Genomic DNA, 16644 nt, shown 5'->3' on the forward strand with positions numbered 1-16644 from the left:
AAATAGCGCTCGCCCACCGCCTTCCTGAGCGCATGAGAGAGATCCGCTACCCTACCCTATGACCGCACGCCACCTGCCTGCGCATCATCTCCACATTCGTCCTTCTCATGAATTTTTTAAAATTCTGAATACATACATCCAAATACTTATATACTCAGTCCACCAGCGACGACGTATTGGATGTAGCGTCAGGGTTGGAGCTCACGACGTGACCACGGACACATCACTGTGCTAACCAACCACCATTCGTGCCTCATTGGTGGGATTTAACTTAAAAAATAAACTTTATCTTCAATCCGTAGCTTCGTCGTCCATAGCCTGCGTCTCTAGCACCATCTGCCGCCCACCCATGTGTAGCCTGCATCTTCCAACACCATCCCTCTCATCCGCACCATCGGCCGCCTTGTGCTTGGCGAGGCCTCCATCTAGCATGCGCTGCCGCCTTGTGCCAGCTTAATAAACAACCCCCCCCCCCCCCCCCCCCCCCCCCCCTCCCCTCTTTTTCATTTCATTTCCTTTGGTTTTGACTCCGAGTAGCGTCTTCTTTGATTCTCTACAAACAAGGTCGTCTAAGGTAGATGTCTTCACCTGACAAATCTCGGAGGACACCAAAGAAGGGGAGAACTCACATACAATTGCAGTAAAGAAGAGAAGGCACCATCAACAATTTCACATTCTTTATTAAGCAAAAAAAAACAGGGCCGTTTTGTACAATTGTGCATAGCCTTTTTGGCATACTTTTTCCGCCTTTCTTTTCAAAGCTTGAAGTGATTTTTCTAAAATGTTAAAAAATGAAAAAAGACCAAAATAAAAAAACCACATAAGACCGATACCAATCAACACCAAAAATATGTATAGGATTGAGGATATAGAGGAAGAGTCGGATGTGCCATCTCGTGAGCAACATGAACTGATAGTACATAGGATAGAAAGCATTGAAATTCAATTACAAACATTCCTAGTTTCTCTAGATGGTCTCAAAGATTAAATTACCAAATTGATTGAGTACATCTAAAAGGAAAAGTAACCAGTGATACAATCTTTTGTGCCACTTGATCCAAGCATGCCCTCCACCTCCAGGGACAATGGAACCATGTATAGAGACATTGCTATACCTTCTCTTGATACCCAATTGAGACCTAGATAAAAATCCAGCCCTCAAAGACATGAAAACTCCTCAATATAATGGTGAAGAAAAGGATAGAAACAAAGATGCTATCTATACTTTCCTACAGAAATGGCAAGAGCTTCATAGGTTAAAAAATACCCCACACGAGTACCAACCAATTGAGGCTAGTTTAGCATTGGGGCCAAAAGCCTTCAAATGGTGGATGAGTCTCAAGGCACTAGGAAAGATTCCAAGGGATTGGGCTAGATTTGAAAACGTTTTTGCGGAAGAGTTACTTCCTAAAAATGAATCACAAATAAATTGGGAGGATTGAGACAAGGATATGCAACAGGGTACGGGGATAGATGACTCACAAAACAAGAGGGTTTATACACGGATTAGATATTCACTTCAAGCAAGAGGTGAAAAGAAGTGCACCCAAAACTTTGGAGGAAGCAATTAAGTTTGCACAAATTTATGAAGATAATACTCGCTTGACAATTTCTAATTCCACTTAGACTAAGCCCAAGTCCACAAATATGGAGGTTTCACAGCCTTTTCTAAGGAAAAAGAAAATTAAATTTAATAAGGAGGGTAAAACACTATTTAAAAATAGGGTTGCACGTGGACCTAAGCCGAACCAAGAGGACACTAAAAGGAAGACTTGTGCTTCACTTGTTCTTGTCACCTGGCCATTCCCAATGGAATGGATGTGGATGGCCACCAAGATGAGGCTATGGGGATCATTTTCACATCCAATGTGAGAGAAAACAAGGGATTAATACAGGGTGAAAATTGCAACAAATCCGGCATTTACTTAGGGCTCAAAATGGCAACGGGTGATGAGGCTATGATGGGCAGTAGAGAGATCCAATCTTGAAGGTGATGGGGCACATCAGAGAGGATTATGGATGGCTTCCATAGTGCCTTGGGGCTGTAGAAAAAAGGAGTGCTACTAGTTAGGAATTCGAAACGCTAGGATAGAGGAGAGTGATCCTTTACTCAAATTGCTAGAGAGGGAGAGCACTAGTTCTTCTTATGCTTGTAAATTGAGTCCAGAAGGGGTAATTTTTTTTTCTCATTGTAATACCAAATTGGCCTTCAGTAAACTAGAAGACAAGTGACTTTGACATAATTTATTAATAAATGATGAATCATTTATTGATAAGTTTACATCCACTACAAGAGGCTATTCATATTAGCGACGCTCACACAACGACGCTCAAAAAAAAAATTCCCAGCGTCGCTATGAGCGTCGCAAATTTACAAAGAAATTTGCGACGCTCATAGCGACGCCGGTTGGGCTAAAAAAATAACCGAGCGCGCCCAAAAACTCAGATCTCAGATCTGAGTTTTTCGGCGCCCTCAAGCAAGGAGCAGGTAACGCTCTCCCTCTCTCTCTCTCTCTCTCTCTCTCTCTCTTTTTCTTCTCCACACACACACACACACACACACACACACACACACACACACACACACACGAGGAGAGGAAGGAGAGCCAGGTATGCTCCTTCCCTCTCCTCATTCTCATGTTCCCTTCCCCTCTTTCTCTCTCCCTCTCTCTCTCTCTCACACACACATACACACACACACATAGTGTTTTTGTGAGAGAGAGAGAGAGAGAGAGAGAGAGAGAGAGAGAGAGAGAGTACAAACAAAAACAAAAACGCACACACACATACATAAATAAAGAATGCACACACACATTGAGAGAGGAAAAGAGAGAGAGAGCATGCATAAACAAAAAATGCACGCATTGAGAGAGGAAAAGAGAGAGAGAACATGCATAAACAAAAAACGCACACATTGAGAGAGGAAAAGAGAGAGAAAACATGCATACGATCCAAAAAAACGCACACACATTGAGAGAGAAACTAATTTAACGTCGTAGGAAACTAATTAAAATTAAAAGACCTAAAGATCTAGCCGACGAGGAGTTGAACTCAAGACCTATTATTCAAGAGGGAAATGGCATAATCAATCTATCATACTTGGCATGGGTGATAGAAAGGTTATACCATTTATCTCTTTTTATTGGCACACACATCCACACACGCGCGCACACACAAAAAGAAGAGAGTTATAACGTCGTAGGAAACTATCTTAAAAGTCGTTAAAGATTAGGTTATATGTAGACTTACATTAAATTAGATTTAGGTTTATTTTTAACTAGATTTACGTTTGTTTACGCTAGATTTAGATTTACGTTATATTAGATTAGATTTAGGTCTCCATAGACTGCGATGCCTGCATGAAGCGGGTGAAGAAAGCCCTCAATGGAATATAGGGTATTGCTGCCTTCACTCATGGTGGGCTCCATGGATCCAAAAGTACTGGTGAAATGTCTTCAGAAGATAGGGAAGAAGGTGGATCTTCAGGGCGGCAAGAGTCACTACATCCCCGACACAATGACCATCTAGACAACCTCTAGTCATTCAACAGCAACTTCAAAGTTAGTAACAAGAGCAAGAACGGTCTAAAGGGCCAATTGCTGTCGTCAGATGTGGATGGAGATGAGGCAGCGTCACCGCCGGAAGTTAACTCTCACATCTTTAGTGATGAGAATGCCAACTCTTGCCGAGTTATGTGATAAATTATGTGTTAAATCAGTTTTAAGGTTCTTATAATCCCTGTTAGTTTAGTTCTTTGTTTTTAATATAACATTTACGTTAGATTTAGATTTATGTTATATTAGATTAGACTTAGGTTTATTTAGGTTTACCCACACACACACACACACACACACACACACACAAGAAGAAGAGAGTTTTAACGTCGTAGGAAACTATCCCAAAAGACGTTAAAGATTAGGTTAGATGTAGACTTACGTTAAATTAGATTTAGGTTTATTTTTAGTTAGATTTACGTTTATTTAGATTTACGCTTATTTACATTAGATCGAGTCCACGCAAGAATTACTTACGGTTTAGGGTTTAGAGTTAGACGAACAGTGAAAAGATCTACTGTGAAAAGATGTTAAGATGCTGTGAAGTGCTACAGCTAGAGAAGAGGCAAAGGGGTTTTGTCCACTACATGCAGTATCATGTAGACGTGGGTGTGTAGATTTCTTTTACCCACAAATATAGGTATTGACCAATAAAGACGAGATTATAACCCGGTGGTTCTGATCTCCGTGCACCTCTAGACCGAGGTGTGCGGGGATTGGACATGACTAGAGAATGTGAGGTAAAGAGAGAGAGAGAGAGAGAGAGAGAGAGAGAGAGAGAGAGAGAGAGAGAGAGAGAGAGAGAGAGATAAGACGAAGAATGCCAATAGAATCTTAAATTTGTTGTCCAGGTTATAAGTTTTTTATCCTCATTATGAGTAGTGACGAGGATGTGGGACCGTCCAACCGAAACACCTATCTCTCAACGAGGGCCTTATGTCCTTGTAATCAATGCAAGCATGCTGTGCGACGGACAAGACGTGTTTCTTTGCAGCACGTTCACGAATTTGGCGAGTTCGTTCCATCTATTATAGATCGAGTTGTTGCCAATTATAACTCGTCGGACTCTGACGCTGGTCAACAAGCAGCAATCTTGCAACCCAATAGACGTGTTCGCAGGCGCTTTGGTCAAGCAGCATATGTGAGGCCACAAGATGTAGCCTCTGACAGCTCGGGGGATGATCATGCAGAGCACATTCCCAACGAGGCAATGTTTGAGCCCGAGATTGATGGCGTAAATCCATTTGGTCAACGATCAACATCTTACAGTGTATGGCCCGTTGTCATCGTCAACTACAACATTCCCCCGTGGTTGACTACGAAGAAGGGGCACCTATGGCTAAGCTTGATTGTGCCAGGGCGATATAAAGTGGGGAATATGGATGTGTATCTTCGTCCACTATTGGAAGAGCTACAACAATTGTGGATTGGCATAGAGGTGGTGGATATGAGCCGACACACAGGACGACGGAATGCTTTGATAAGAGGCATTCTAATGTGGACCATGCATGACTATCCCGGGCTAACAGAATGCTCAGGTGATCTATTGACACTCCTCACTCAGACACTGTAAATCTTGTTTTTTCCCATAGTTGATCTATTATCATGTGTATACATGCAGGGCTTCAAACAAGCGGATACAGAGCATGTGTCACATGTGGACCTAGACTGAATGCACGTAGGGCACCCTCACTGAAGAAGAAAATCTACGAAGGTCATCAAGCGTATCTTCCAGAGAATCATGTGTTACGCGACGGCTTTTTGGGAAGAGAGCCACCAAGGATGTCTGCACCGGCCAGAGGGCTTGTCTTACTCCATCGACTTCAGCGGCGGCATCATCATGGATGATGACGGCAAGAAGGTGATCTCGCGCATGCGTGGTCTTTGCTCTCAGCTGTTTAGACACTACATACTAAACAAATGGAGTGAAGTACCAAGTGATTTAAAAAACAGAGTCATCAGCATACTTCATGATGAGTTTCCCGTTCCAACACGGGATCAGCGCTTCAATGAAGACCTGATGAAGATTCGAATGCGCGAATACTGCAAACACAAGCGTTTCGAAGTGCAAAAAGCAATCAAGAATGGGTGGAACAGGCCAGATTGGCTGGCCAAAGAAGATTGGAAGAATGCGAAGAAAGCAGCGCGCGAGAATCCTGACAAGTGGAAGCAACAAAAAGATGCAGCCAGAGCGCGAGTAGAGGCAGGGAGCTCGCACCACTTGGGGAGCGGTGGATGGGCATCATTTGAGGCCGATTTTGTAAGTGTTTTCACATTGCTCTTTATGTTCGATAGTTTAGGGTTTATGAGTTTTTTAATTCTAACATAATGAAATCTTTGTATGTTTTGACAGTGGTCGATGACAGGATGTGATCCCACACCGTACGAGCGCGAGTACGCAGGCAGGAAGGGCTTAAACGCCCTGATGGACATTCTCAGTTCTCGCGGCGGCATGGTTAGTATTAGGGTTTACTCTTTTTTATTTTTTGTATTGTTTTATAAATGTCGTTATATGTTTATACTTACTGAAAGCTGTCTTATTGTCTTTTTTTGCAGAATCCGACAGATACGCCGCTTGGACGCGATGAGACGTCTGACTAGATGACGTCAGTTTAGCCATAGCTAGATAGCATTAGTTTAGGGTTTCTCATAGCTTATGTATCATGAGACGGATTTTATATGTCTTTTTGAACCATGTATATTATTACATTTGTCACCGCAGTTCCTTTTGCCAATCAATTCTTTATGCCTATGATGTTGTACAATTGTCATTATTACATTTGCCAATCAATTCATTTTGCCTATGATGTGTACAATTGTCAATTTTGCAAACAATGCGTCTTTTGGGTGACTATTTTGGGTCTATTATCTACCCTTGCACTTTTTTCAAAAAGTGAATCAAGTACAATATGGTTGATGGGTGGCAGGGCATTCAATGCCCTGCCACCAAAAAAAAATTCTCTCGGGCGTCGCTATAACCATCGCTATTTATGGCTCTGTAGCGTCGCTATGAGCGTCGCTATAGTCTTCTATGTAAACGTCGCTATGAGCATCGCTATGAGCGTCTCTATATTGCGACTCATATAGCGACGCATATAGCGACGCTCTCGTAGCGACGGTTTTAGCGACGCCGGGGGTTATAAAAACCTAGTGTATTTTCGTCGCTAACAGCGTCACAAGAGCACACAACCTCTTGTAGTGATCGTAGGGGTAGTTTTTAGGGGAAAACTAATGAACATCTTCCAACCTACGAAACAAATCACCCCGGGATTTAGTGTATTGGATACCCCTAACCTAAATGTACATGCTCATAGTGTCATATGCCTACTAGCGGATGCTAACATCAGTCAAAACTTGTGCACAAAAAAATTATGCAAGAGGGTTTCGAAAGTTGAAAAAAACTAGAGAATGTACTTGTCAAAGTTGACGATGCGGAAGAGTAGATCAACAGAGAGAGAGAGAGAGAGAGAGAGAGAGAGAGAGAGAGAGAGAGAGAGAGAGAGAGAGAGAGAGAGAGAGAGAGAGAGAGAGAGATTGCTAAATCAATCAACCTTGGCAATGATGATAATACAATCATGGGAAAGGTGGTGCTTATATACTCACCTTAGCATATTGTCTTATCCAAGATTTGACAAATAAGTAAAATAAATACCTAAAGCCAAAATAAATATCGGGATCTCATTGGGCTATTCACTTGAGATGCTATAATTTTAACACCCTTTTTGCAGCTCATAGTGGACATATGTAGGAAGACTAAATGGATAAAGAAGCTACCATGGACACCCCAACAAAGGATCCTTTCCACTGGATACACCTCGATTCTGCAGCCTCCAACTTTTTAGCTTAGAAGAATGCCATCTTGAGCACCGGTTGCCTCATAAAAAATAGAAATGTAGACCACACTACATCCAAGAATACCCATTTATGAGCTGTGAACACATCATGTCCAAAATATCCTAGATTAAACACATACTATCCATAATCCGACCGACAATATTGAATAGGTGCACTCGATTAGATATGTTTGATTAGTTACTTGCTAGATGCATGTGCGTTGAACTCTAACCCACGGATTCAAACATCAATAACTTGAACTCCAACACATGGGTCAAAATTATTTATCGGGATATTTATTTTGACCCTCTTTGCCGCTCACAAGTCTCTCCCTTGCTGAAGCTAGTTCCAACAACTGCCAACTGACTAGAAATTTGGCATTGTGGCCCCTGTGGCCGCCACCAAGTGTGCCATGCCGATATCCTCTATCAAATCTTTATCAGTGTTATCTCTGTCCAGATTGCCTTTGCCTTTGTCCTTTTGTGAGTTTTTGCTTTTGCCTTTGGCTTTGCATTCCCGAGCCAAACAAAGCATCTTCTCGCATTTATAACAATGGATCTCGGATGTCACGAATAATGAGATAGATAAGTAAACATTAACACTACTATCCTTGTCAAGCTTGCCTTTGACTTTGTACGTCATTTAGAAAAATCATGAATTTGCTTTTAGCTTCACAATTTGGAGCTAAACAATTTGATAATTTCCTTGAGAACTTTGTTCATATATAGGCCATTAACTAGGCGTTGGTCGATCCACTTTCCATAGTCGATAGTTGGTGTTGGTCCACCAAAAAAATCCCTCAAATCCAATGTGGAAATGTCCACTTACAAATGCCTAGCTACGTAAGCTCGATCAAGAAATTAAAGGCTTTTATTTCCTTGCCCTCAGAAAGCTAGAAGCCAGGCTACTCTCCCTTGGGTAGCATTTATGTACCCTAGAAAGTAGTAGAAGTTGACGTCAACAAAGCTACTCATTGTTTATGGCTCTCCTAATATGAGATTCTCTGTCATAGTTCTTAGTCAATATATTGTCTATTAAGTGCCAAAATATTGAATATTTTTTTGCTAAATTTTCTTGCCATCGTTTTTAACACTAGTTTATGAACCTTCTCAACTGATTTTTGGTTTGAGTTATTGTTCAACTACTACTGACACTCTACCAAAGTTTAATTGTGAGTTCTCCAGAATCTTGTGATCGAATATGATAGCTTCCATGTTAAGGCAAAGAGCTTAACAATATACATAAGTTCAATGGTATCATTTTTTCTTTATAAAAGAAACATCCCATATCATTTTACTATCCAAAAGTAGTCAAATTCATTTCTTGGCATGCCATTTAAGTTTGTTGTCATATTTGATGAGGATTGGCTTGAGTTAGATGTAGCGTCAAAGTCTACGATTACACTTCACTTGGTAAAATGTGTTTAAATCATTGCATGATTAAGGAGAACTTATAAAAAATTGCTATAAATAAGGTCTATACTTATGAAGAAACTCTTAGATTTAAGGATGAGACTCGGATGAACAAGGATTATACACACTTGCTACTCATTTGAACAAGAACTAGCAACTCAATGAGTTCACTGTCATTTCAAGCCAATTAGAGGCTCAAAAGTTGAGCTTGGATGAGGAAGTGAAAGCCATATGCTTTTATGCTCATTGCTTTCTCATGGGACACATATGTTACTGCTATCAGTAACATAATTCTATGCTAGCTACTAGTACCCTTAAGTTTGATGGTGAAGTTGGAACCTTGCATTTTGAGGAAATAAGATGGAAGCTTGTGGATCAAAGCTAGAAAATCTTGTGGTAATAGAGAGAGAAAGAAGTTTATGCTCAGTTCCCACAATTTGTAGTAAATCTAGTGGACGTCTCAATAAGGCTCATGATAAGGACCTTGAATGTGCATGATTTTACTATAGAAAGAAGCTTTATGTAGAGAAGAAGTGGTTTAAGTGAAAATAAGAGAAGGAAAAACGTGAGAATGACAAGAAAGAGGACAAGAGCAAAGCAAAGATAGAGGAAATCAAAGCTGTTAGTATTGATGATTTTGATATTATATCCGTTTCTTCTTTACCAACATGTTATTTAATGAGAAAAACATGACTCATTCAATCAAGATTGGATCTTGGATTCAGGTGTATCCTTTCATATTACTTCTCATAGAAAATGGTTTTCTACTTATGACATTAGCAAACAAGGATACATATATTTGGAAAATAAATTTTCTTGTGATATCTTTGGTGCATGATGCATTTACAAGTTGCTAATGCTTCTCCATTTGTGCTCAAGAATGTGAGACATATGTGTACTCTCACCAAGAGTTTGATTTTCGTTGGTGGCGCCTGATGATTGTGGCTATCATACACGATTTTACAATGACACTTGGAAGATTCATAGAGGATATTTGGTTTTGGCTAGAGGATAAGTGTGGTACTCTTTACCCTCTATACTTATCTACAATCCGAGAATAGTGTATATGTAATTGATTATCCAAAGACCTTGTTGCCACAATGGAATGAAATAACTATCTTGTTTGGGCTACTTACCTATTTTCAAATTTTCAGACTTTAAAATGTGCCAGCATTGTATTTATAGAAAGTATGATAGCTCAGTCTGTTTAACTCGATCAAGTGAGAAAAAGCTCAAGAAATGATTCTTGGCTTATCACAGATAGGTGGATTTCAGAATTAGTCAAACAATAAGCTTAAGGAATAAAAGTAGTGGAGAGTATGTCTCCATGACTTTCAAAGTTTTTGCGATACACATGGCACTAGGAGAGGATATACTACTACCTCATACACCTACCTAAAATGGACTTGATGAGAAAATAAATCGTATAATTAAAGGGAGTATTTGTAGCATGTTATCTTGATCTAAGTTTTTAGATGATTTGTGGATGGAAGCTCTTAAGACTACATATCACTTGATCAAATGTTCACCAAATACAACACTTGATGGTGCCATTCCAAAAAAATCTTAGAGTGGTTGAAAGCCATCATCTAATCATTTATAATTATGAGGCATTTATTCATGTATCTAAGGAGCTTAGAAACAAGCTAAAGCCAAACTCTATGAAGTGTATTTTCACCGGCTATGTGGTCATGTGGATTATCACTTGTGGGATCTAGTTTCTCATAAAATTATCCACATTAGTGATGTGATATTAAATGAGAATCAATACAAACAAAGTCTCCCAAGGAGGTTGAGGTGAGGAAGGTTATGTTTCAAGCTTTCAACTCAAGGTGTCAGCTATTAAGAACCCCCCTATCTAACGTGTATTTGCAAGGCACGTAAAAAAATCCTATGTTAAAATGTTGATATAAATAGAGTGAGGCATCTTTTTTTATGAATCAATGGGAATTTTCCAAAAAGGATTTTAAAAGAGTCCTCTTGTTAATGTATCTCCATTAAATTTTTAAAATTTGGAAAAAAAAAATCCTTCATATTGAACGTACATGGTATATTAACACGATTATATAGTGGACCCCCCCCCCCCCCCCCCCCCCCCAAGGTTTCAAGAGGTTACACCACCTATTTATGAATGAAGATAAGAAAGTCCATACACCATGGGGTGAGCAAAAATACATTAGCTTGTGGGAGGAGTGATGTGGGAGTCATTGAATACCTTATGGCCATACCTTCTTTGTTATTTGCAAGAGGAGTGTTCATCGGTGAGTGTATGATTCTATGTTCTAATCATGCATATGTAAGCATCTGTGTTACATCATGATGTGGTAACCACTGAATATTCCTCGCTGACTGAGATTGCATGAGTGTGTAACTTTAGTACTTTTGCTTTACTCATGGCTTGGGTTTTCTCGGGAGGAGTATTGAAGGAAAAAATTGGATGTGGTTCGAGGAATGTTTACTTGTACACTTGGAACGTTGACTTGTGGTCTAGGGAACATTAGCTTGTGGGAGGAGTGATGTGGGAGTCCTTGAATACCTTATGGGCCATACCTTCTTTGTTATTTGCAAGAGGAGTGTCCATCAATGACTGTATGATTCTATGTTCTAATCATGCATATGTAAGCATCTGTGTTACATCATGATGTGGTAACCACTGAATATTCCTAGCTAGCTGAGTGAGATTGCCTGAGTGTGTAACTTTAGTACATTAGGACATTGTTTACAGATCAGCGTAGTGTGGGTGTATCGGCTAATTTTGCTACGCCAGAATATCAAGACCTCCAATATGGAATGAGAAAATTGATTGACCCTCGGGATGACCCTCTAATATTTTTTTTCCTAATTTGAGTTGTTTTTTTAGATATAATTACGGAACTTTACCTTTCTTTTAAGAGGGGGTATGTCTCAACCTGCTGACATGGAAAGCTTCTATAAGCGAGCCAACCCATTGATCCCGACCGAGGGGCCTAAACGCTAAGAGATGAAATAGAAGAAACAAAAACATAAGAAATCTCAACGTACGAAGTTTGGCCAAGTGGCCCAAATAATAATTGGATTAGGATTTTTAATCACCCCCAACCAACTATAGATCATTGACCAAGGGGCCTTAACCCTAAAATAAAGCGGGGTGCTTGCTTTTGGACTGGATGAATTTAGAACTAACACTTTTCATGTGAGATGATTTTGGATAGGCAAAGGCATTAATAATTTTTTTCTTGCACTCTCTCTCTGGCATTCTATCGCGTGGATAATTAGAGAAAAGTTCCCAAAGCTTGTACATCCTTGAAGCAATATAAAGAAATACTGAAAGACTAGGGGTGCCAGGGTTTGGGGCTTGCATTGTCTGGGAGTGGAACTCTGCCACTCTGTCTCTTGTGTTGATTCTCTCTCTCTCTCTCTCTCTCTCTCTCTCTCTCTCTCTCTCTCTCTCTCTCTCTCTCTCTCTCTCTCTCTCTCTCTCTCATTTCAGTTTTAAAGTGCTAAAAGTCTCTTCCAGTCCCTTCTTTTTAGTTGGCATGTGGTGTTGTAATGAAATATCAAAAGGGGTGCTAGGGTTTGGGGCCAGTGCCATCTAGTAGTGGAACTCCGCCACTCAATGAATCTCATGTGGATTCTCTCTCTTTCTCTTCGAGTTCAATTGTTTTGAAGCGCTAAAAGTATGTTCCAATCTATTCTTTTCAGTTGGCATGTGATACCGTCCTATTAGAGAGATGGTAGTCTTTTGATATTGATCATATATGTGGATGATATGCTCATCACTGGTGAAGAACACATTGAGTGAAGTCAAAGTTGCATGAGAACTTTGACATGATGGGTTTGGATGAGGCAGACCATACCTTTGACATGAGAATTATGTGAGATGGGTCAAAGAAAATTCTTTAATACTTGCTATAGATTAAAGAGTACATTTTTTGTGCATTGAAACATATCAATATAGAGGGAGGCTACATGTGGGAACAGAGGGAGGGGGTGATTTTTACTCCATTGTGTACATATGTAAAACTAGGGGAAGAGGATTGTTCCATATTTGATCAAGAAATGGAAAAAAACCAATTAGATTTCTTATGCCTCTACGGTTTTTTGATGTACATTGGACCCTTTTAAACATAGCTTTTGTAGTGGAGTCGTGAGCACATTTATGAAGATCTTAACAAGAAGCATTGGGAGGTAGTGAAAGGTGTGATGAGATATTTGAAATAGTACGGATAAGTTATGCATCCTTTGGAGACAAAGATGCATGTGTAGTTGGCTACGCGGATATAAATTATGTAGGAACTGTGGATAGTAGAAGCTCTACATTAGTATGTCTTTACATTCACTAGTCTTTGAGTTCCATACTAGCGATCTTATTTGCAAAATTGTACCTTTCATTCTACTATGAAACAGTGAAAGCAAAGAATATTGTTGCATCAGATACTAGCCAGGTCAAAGCTATATGAAATACTCATTTAGTGAGAGAATAAGAATCAATGCAGAAGTTCTAGTTTTCCATTGTCATAGTCGGAGTGCTATCCAACTAGCATGAAGTCCAATGTTTTATGTGAAGAAAAAGAATATTGATATGCGATATCACTTCATTTATGAGATGCTTGAGGACAAGCACATAGAGCTTGTCAAAATTTATGCTTAGGATAACCCTAATAATCTTCGAGTGATCAACTTATAACCAAAGGTCTACCTTGTGAAAAGTTAGTACATTTTGAGTGCTTATGGGCATTGGGTAGAGATGAAGACTTTACATACTTTGCATATATATATATATATATATATAGAGCTTGCTTAAATGCATATTGGTCTTTATGTGGGAGGTTGTTGGGTAAAGGTAATTGTGCTCGAACCGGACATGGTTGACCACTCACTCATTATTAACTTCAATAATCACTCTATTATTCTTATCTCTACATGCACATGAATGAAACCTAACTATAGTAGATTGCTTAAATAGAAGTCTTGCTTTGCCATCTCTCTTTGTGTGTGTGTGCGTATGCGCACGCATGAACTGCGAGTGCAACACTCTTGGTCAGAGGCAGAGAGGAGGACGCCAACTGGTTCTATGAAACTAACATAATGTTCACAAAAGTTAAACTATAAGGGAGTAAGTCCACCATTGGAGACTTATAAAGGCGTTGAACAAAAGGCGTTTAGAAGGAGAAAAAAGAATAAACACAGAATAACCAAAAAATTTAGAAAGACAACATGTAGAGGTTGCTAAGCAGAAATGTTAAAGATGTTCCTTTTAGGTGGTTTATTGTAAATTCTTGTTTAGGCAAATCTCTATGGACAAGTTCTTATTTTTTAATGTTTTTTCTGCATATATTAGAAGTAAAATTTTGCCTACCCGTAGAGCGTGGGGCTGGCTTGCGTGCATGTCGAGGGCTTTCCCAAAACCCAAATCACGCCGATCACAAACCACACTCCAAAGAAGAAATCCAGGCAGAAGCGAAGTTTCACCTTCTCTTCCTCCTTTCCTGCACGAGCAAGTCCACCAGTGTGCTCCTCATCACTGGAGGCTTCATGACTATTTGCTGCTGCTAGGCCGTTGTCTATCTGTGGCTCATCCACGACTTTCTCCTTCCTGCAATATGCACGCCATTTCTAAAAACAGGAAGCACTCTCTCTCTCTCTCTCTCTCTCTCTCTCGGCCCCAAAAGAAAAACACATACATACACACACACACACACACCAGAGAGCCCAGACACACACAGACTCTCCATAATCCATTAACGTCCCCCGGAATATACCTCGTTGCATCAGGTGAGGCGACGTCCACCTGATGGACGATCAATGGCTGGCCCGCCCTCTGATTATGAGCTCCTAACAAAGGACGGCTTTCAACAGGGTTCTGTACTAAGATATGCACCTGCAGAAGCAAGTAGAGAAGGCAAGCAAGCGCGTAGCCCAAGGCCCAGGCAGGCAATGGAGAGCTTGCAAAGGGAGAACGTCCCCGGAGGAGCTCGCGCGGGAGCATCAGGGCAACTGCGAGAATCTGGAAGAGGGTGCTGAGGAGCTGCAGCGTGATCCACGTGGGTCTGGAGGGTGATCCGCGTGCCCGCGCGATCCACGCCCTAAGCAAGCCGTCCATGCGCTGCATAATAAGCGACGTGTCCGCTTCCTCGAAGTGCTCAATGCGCCGAGGGATTATTCCGTTATCAGCCTGGTGCGTAGGGAAGGAATATTCGGGGTCGTCGTTTATGAGTATGTGGCAGGTCTCTATTGTTTGATTGACAGATTCTGCATGTAGTGCTGTGCAGTGATGCAGGGCGCAGCTACTGCAAGCTGCAGCACCGAGTGTAAGCTCTGCGCTGACGTTGACAGATGGATCGTGGGCACAGCTGTGCGTGTAGTCTGCAGGAGGGCCTGATGTGAGGGTAGGCGAAGTGGTGGTCACAGCTTCCATATTTTTCCTGCAGCGCTCCTTGTGATCAGAAAGCGTCTTGAAATGAAAGGCTGCTACTGATTAATTATCTGCAGGCCTTATACGCAGGCGCACCACGCAGGGGCAGTATAATGCAGGCTGTACTGGACTGAGTATCATGACCCCAGCTACTTGCCTACTTCAGAAATAGAGCCCTATATTGCAGTGGCCTACCTCTTTCGCCCTTCAAAGTAGTAGAAGAAGAAGAAGAAGCGGCCGGCTGCCTCATGGACCCTCATACGTCAGCTAGCTGAAGCCCAGGGCCGGCAAAAGCTTCGACAACGGGCCCCTCCAAGAGCAAAACAGAAAGGCGCGCCATACCAACTTGCAGCAGTAGTACCACTTCGAGGACGGCTGGGACGGACGACGTGTCCCGCAAATTAGCTTTCCCCTTCTTTTTTTCGATCATGAAAATGTTGCAAGTCACACACGCCTCATGATCTACCCACCGGCCACCTACCTTCCTTTGCAATCGACGCTTCCTCGGATCGATCCCCATTGTCCGCGTTAATAAAGCTATCATATGTACGTGCGCGTGTCACTGTGTGTGTGTGTGTGTGTGTGAGAGAGTGAGAGAGAGAGAGAGAGAGAGAGAGAGAGGGGGCAGGAGGTTTTTTAACGTTGTAGGAACAATCCCAAGAGACCTACCGGGCTTGAGCTGATCAAGAGTCGAAGACATCCAACAGGGTTTGAGCTCAAGACGCTTGAAAGAGCGTCCTCAAAGACCCAGAAGGTCGATGCATCCGACAAGTCTTGCACTCAAGACGTTATGCGCAAGCCGCAAGAGAGAGATTTGCACCAATGCGAAGGCAATTTCCAATGATGAAGATCTCCTTTTTTGAAACCGAGGCCCCAAAATTCCATAGCCTATCATCGGCACGCAGCTCCATCATGCGCCCAAATTGCCAATATGCCCACTTCAAATTAGGGAGGCGAGAGAGTGAAGGTTCAAGGAAGCAAAGCAAAGCAAAGCATATAGTACTCTTGTAGATTAGTATTTTCCTTAGAAGGCACTGATGTTCACAAGGGGGACACAATTATATGCTCGAAGGAAAATGAGGCATACCATACCAATCTTTAAACAAGTGGGCAAACTTTGTGTGAGCCCATGATGGAAGGTGTTATAATATCAGAAGCTAATTAGAAGCATACCCCCATAGCCAAACAATGTTTCCATTGTTGTGCTACTCTTTCAGCCGTACACACACACACACACACACACACACACACACACATTATCATATCAATCACTCACCTTTTCATAAGCATTCTTTCTTATTAAAAAGAGACTTTTAAAAAGAACTTCCATAATAATCGCTTCCCACTTGTGAAATAAAGAGACCAAATTTTATGATTTAAGAATATTTGGTTCTACGCGTACCGCAGTGCACACGAAAAACCTTTCTTCGATCCAATCGAAAAAACAGCT

General features: G+C 41.2%; 1 protein-coding gene across 5 annotated transcripts in view; it reads right to left on the bottom strand.

The window, feature by feature from the left end:
- Window positions 1–15729, bottom strand: part of LOC147448842 (uncharacterized) — a 34950-nt gene extending 19221 nt beyond the window's left edge. The window contains exons 1-4 of one of the 5 annotated variants that reach the window (XM_086521303.1): window positions 15537–15729; window positions 15390–15435; window positions 14542–15204; window positions 14139–14375 (exon numbers count right to left, since the gene is read on the bottom strand). In XM_086521303.1, the coding sequence (XP_086377429.1) occupies window positions 14139–14375; window positions 14542–15204; window positions 15390–15435; window positions 15537–15714 (1124 nt within the window). In that variant the 5' untranslated portion in view covers window positions 15715–15729. Of the gene's footprint in view, window positions 1–14138; window positions 14376–14541; window positions 15205–15389 lie in introns of all 5 variants that reach the window. The other 4 variants (XM_086521299.1, XM_086521301.1, XM_086521300.1 and 1 more) reach the window with 4 other exon arrangements.
- Window positions 15730–16644: the final 915 nt, after the last annotated feature.

Source organism: Adiantum capillus-veneris, chromosome 10 (genome assembly GCF_014529385.1).
Source record: "Adiantum capillus-veneris isolate H3 chromosome 10, ASM1452938v2, whole genome shotgun sequence".
Taxonomy (NCBI): Eukaryota; Viridiplantae; Streptophyta; class Polypodiopsida; order Polypodiales; family Pteridaceae; genus Adiantum; species Adiantum capillus-veneris.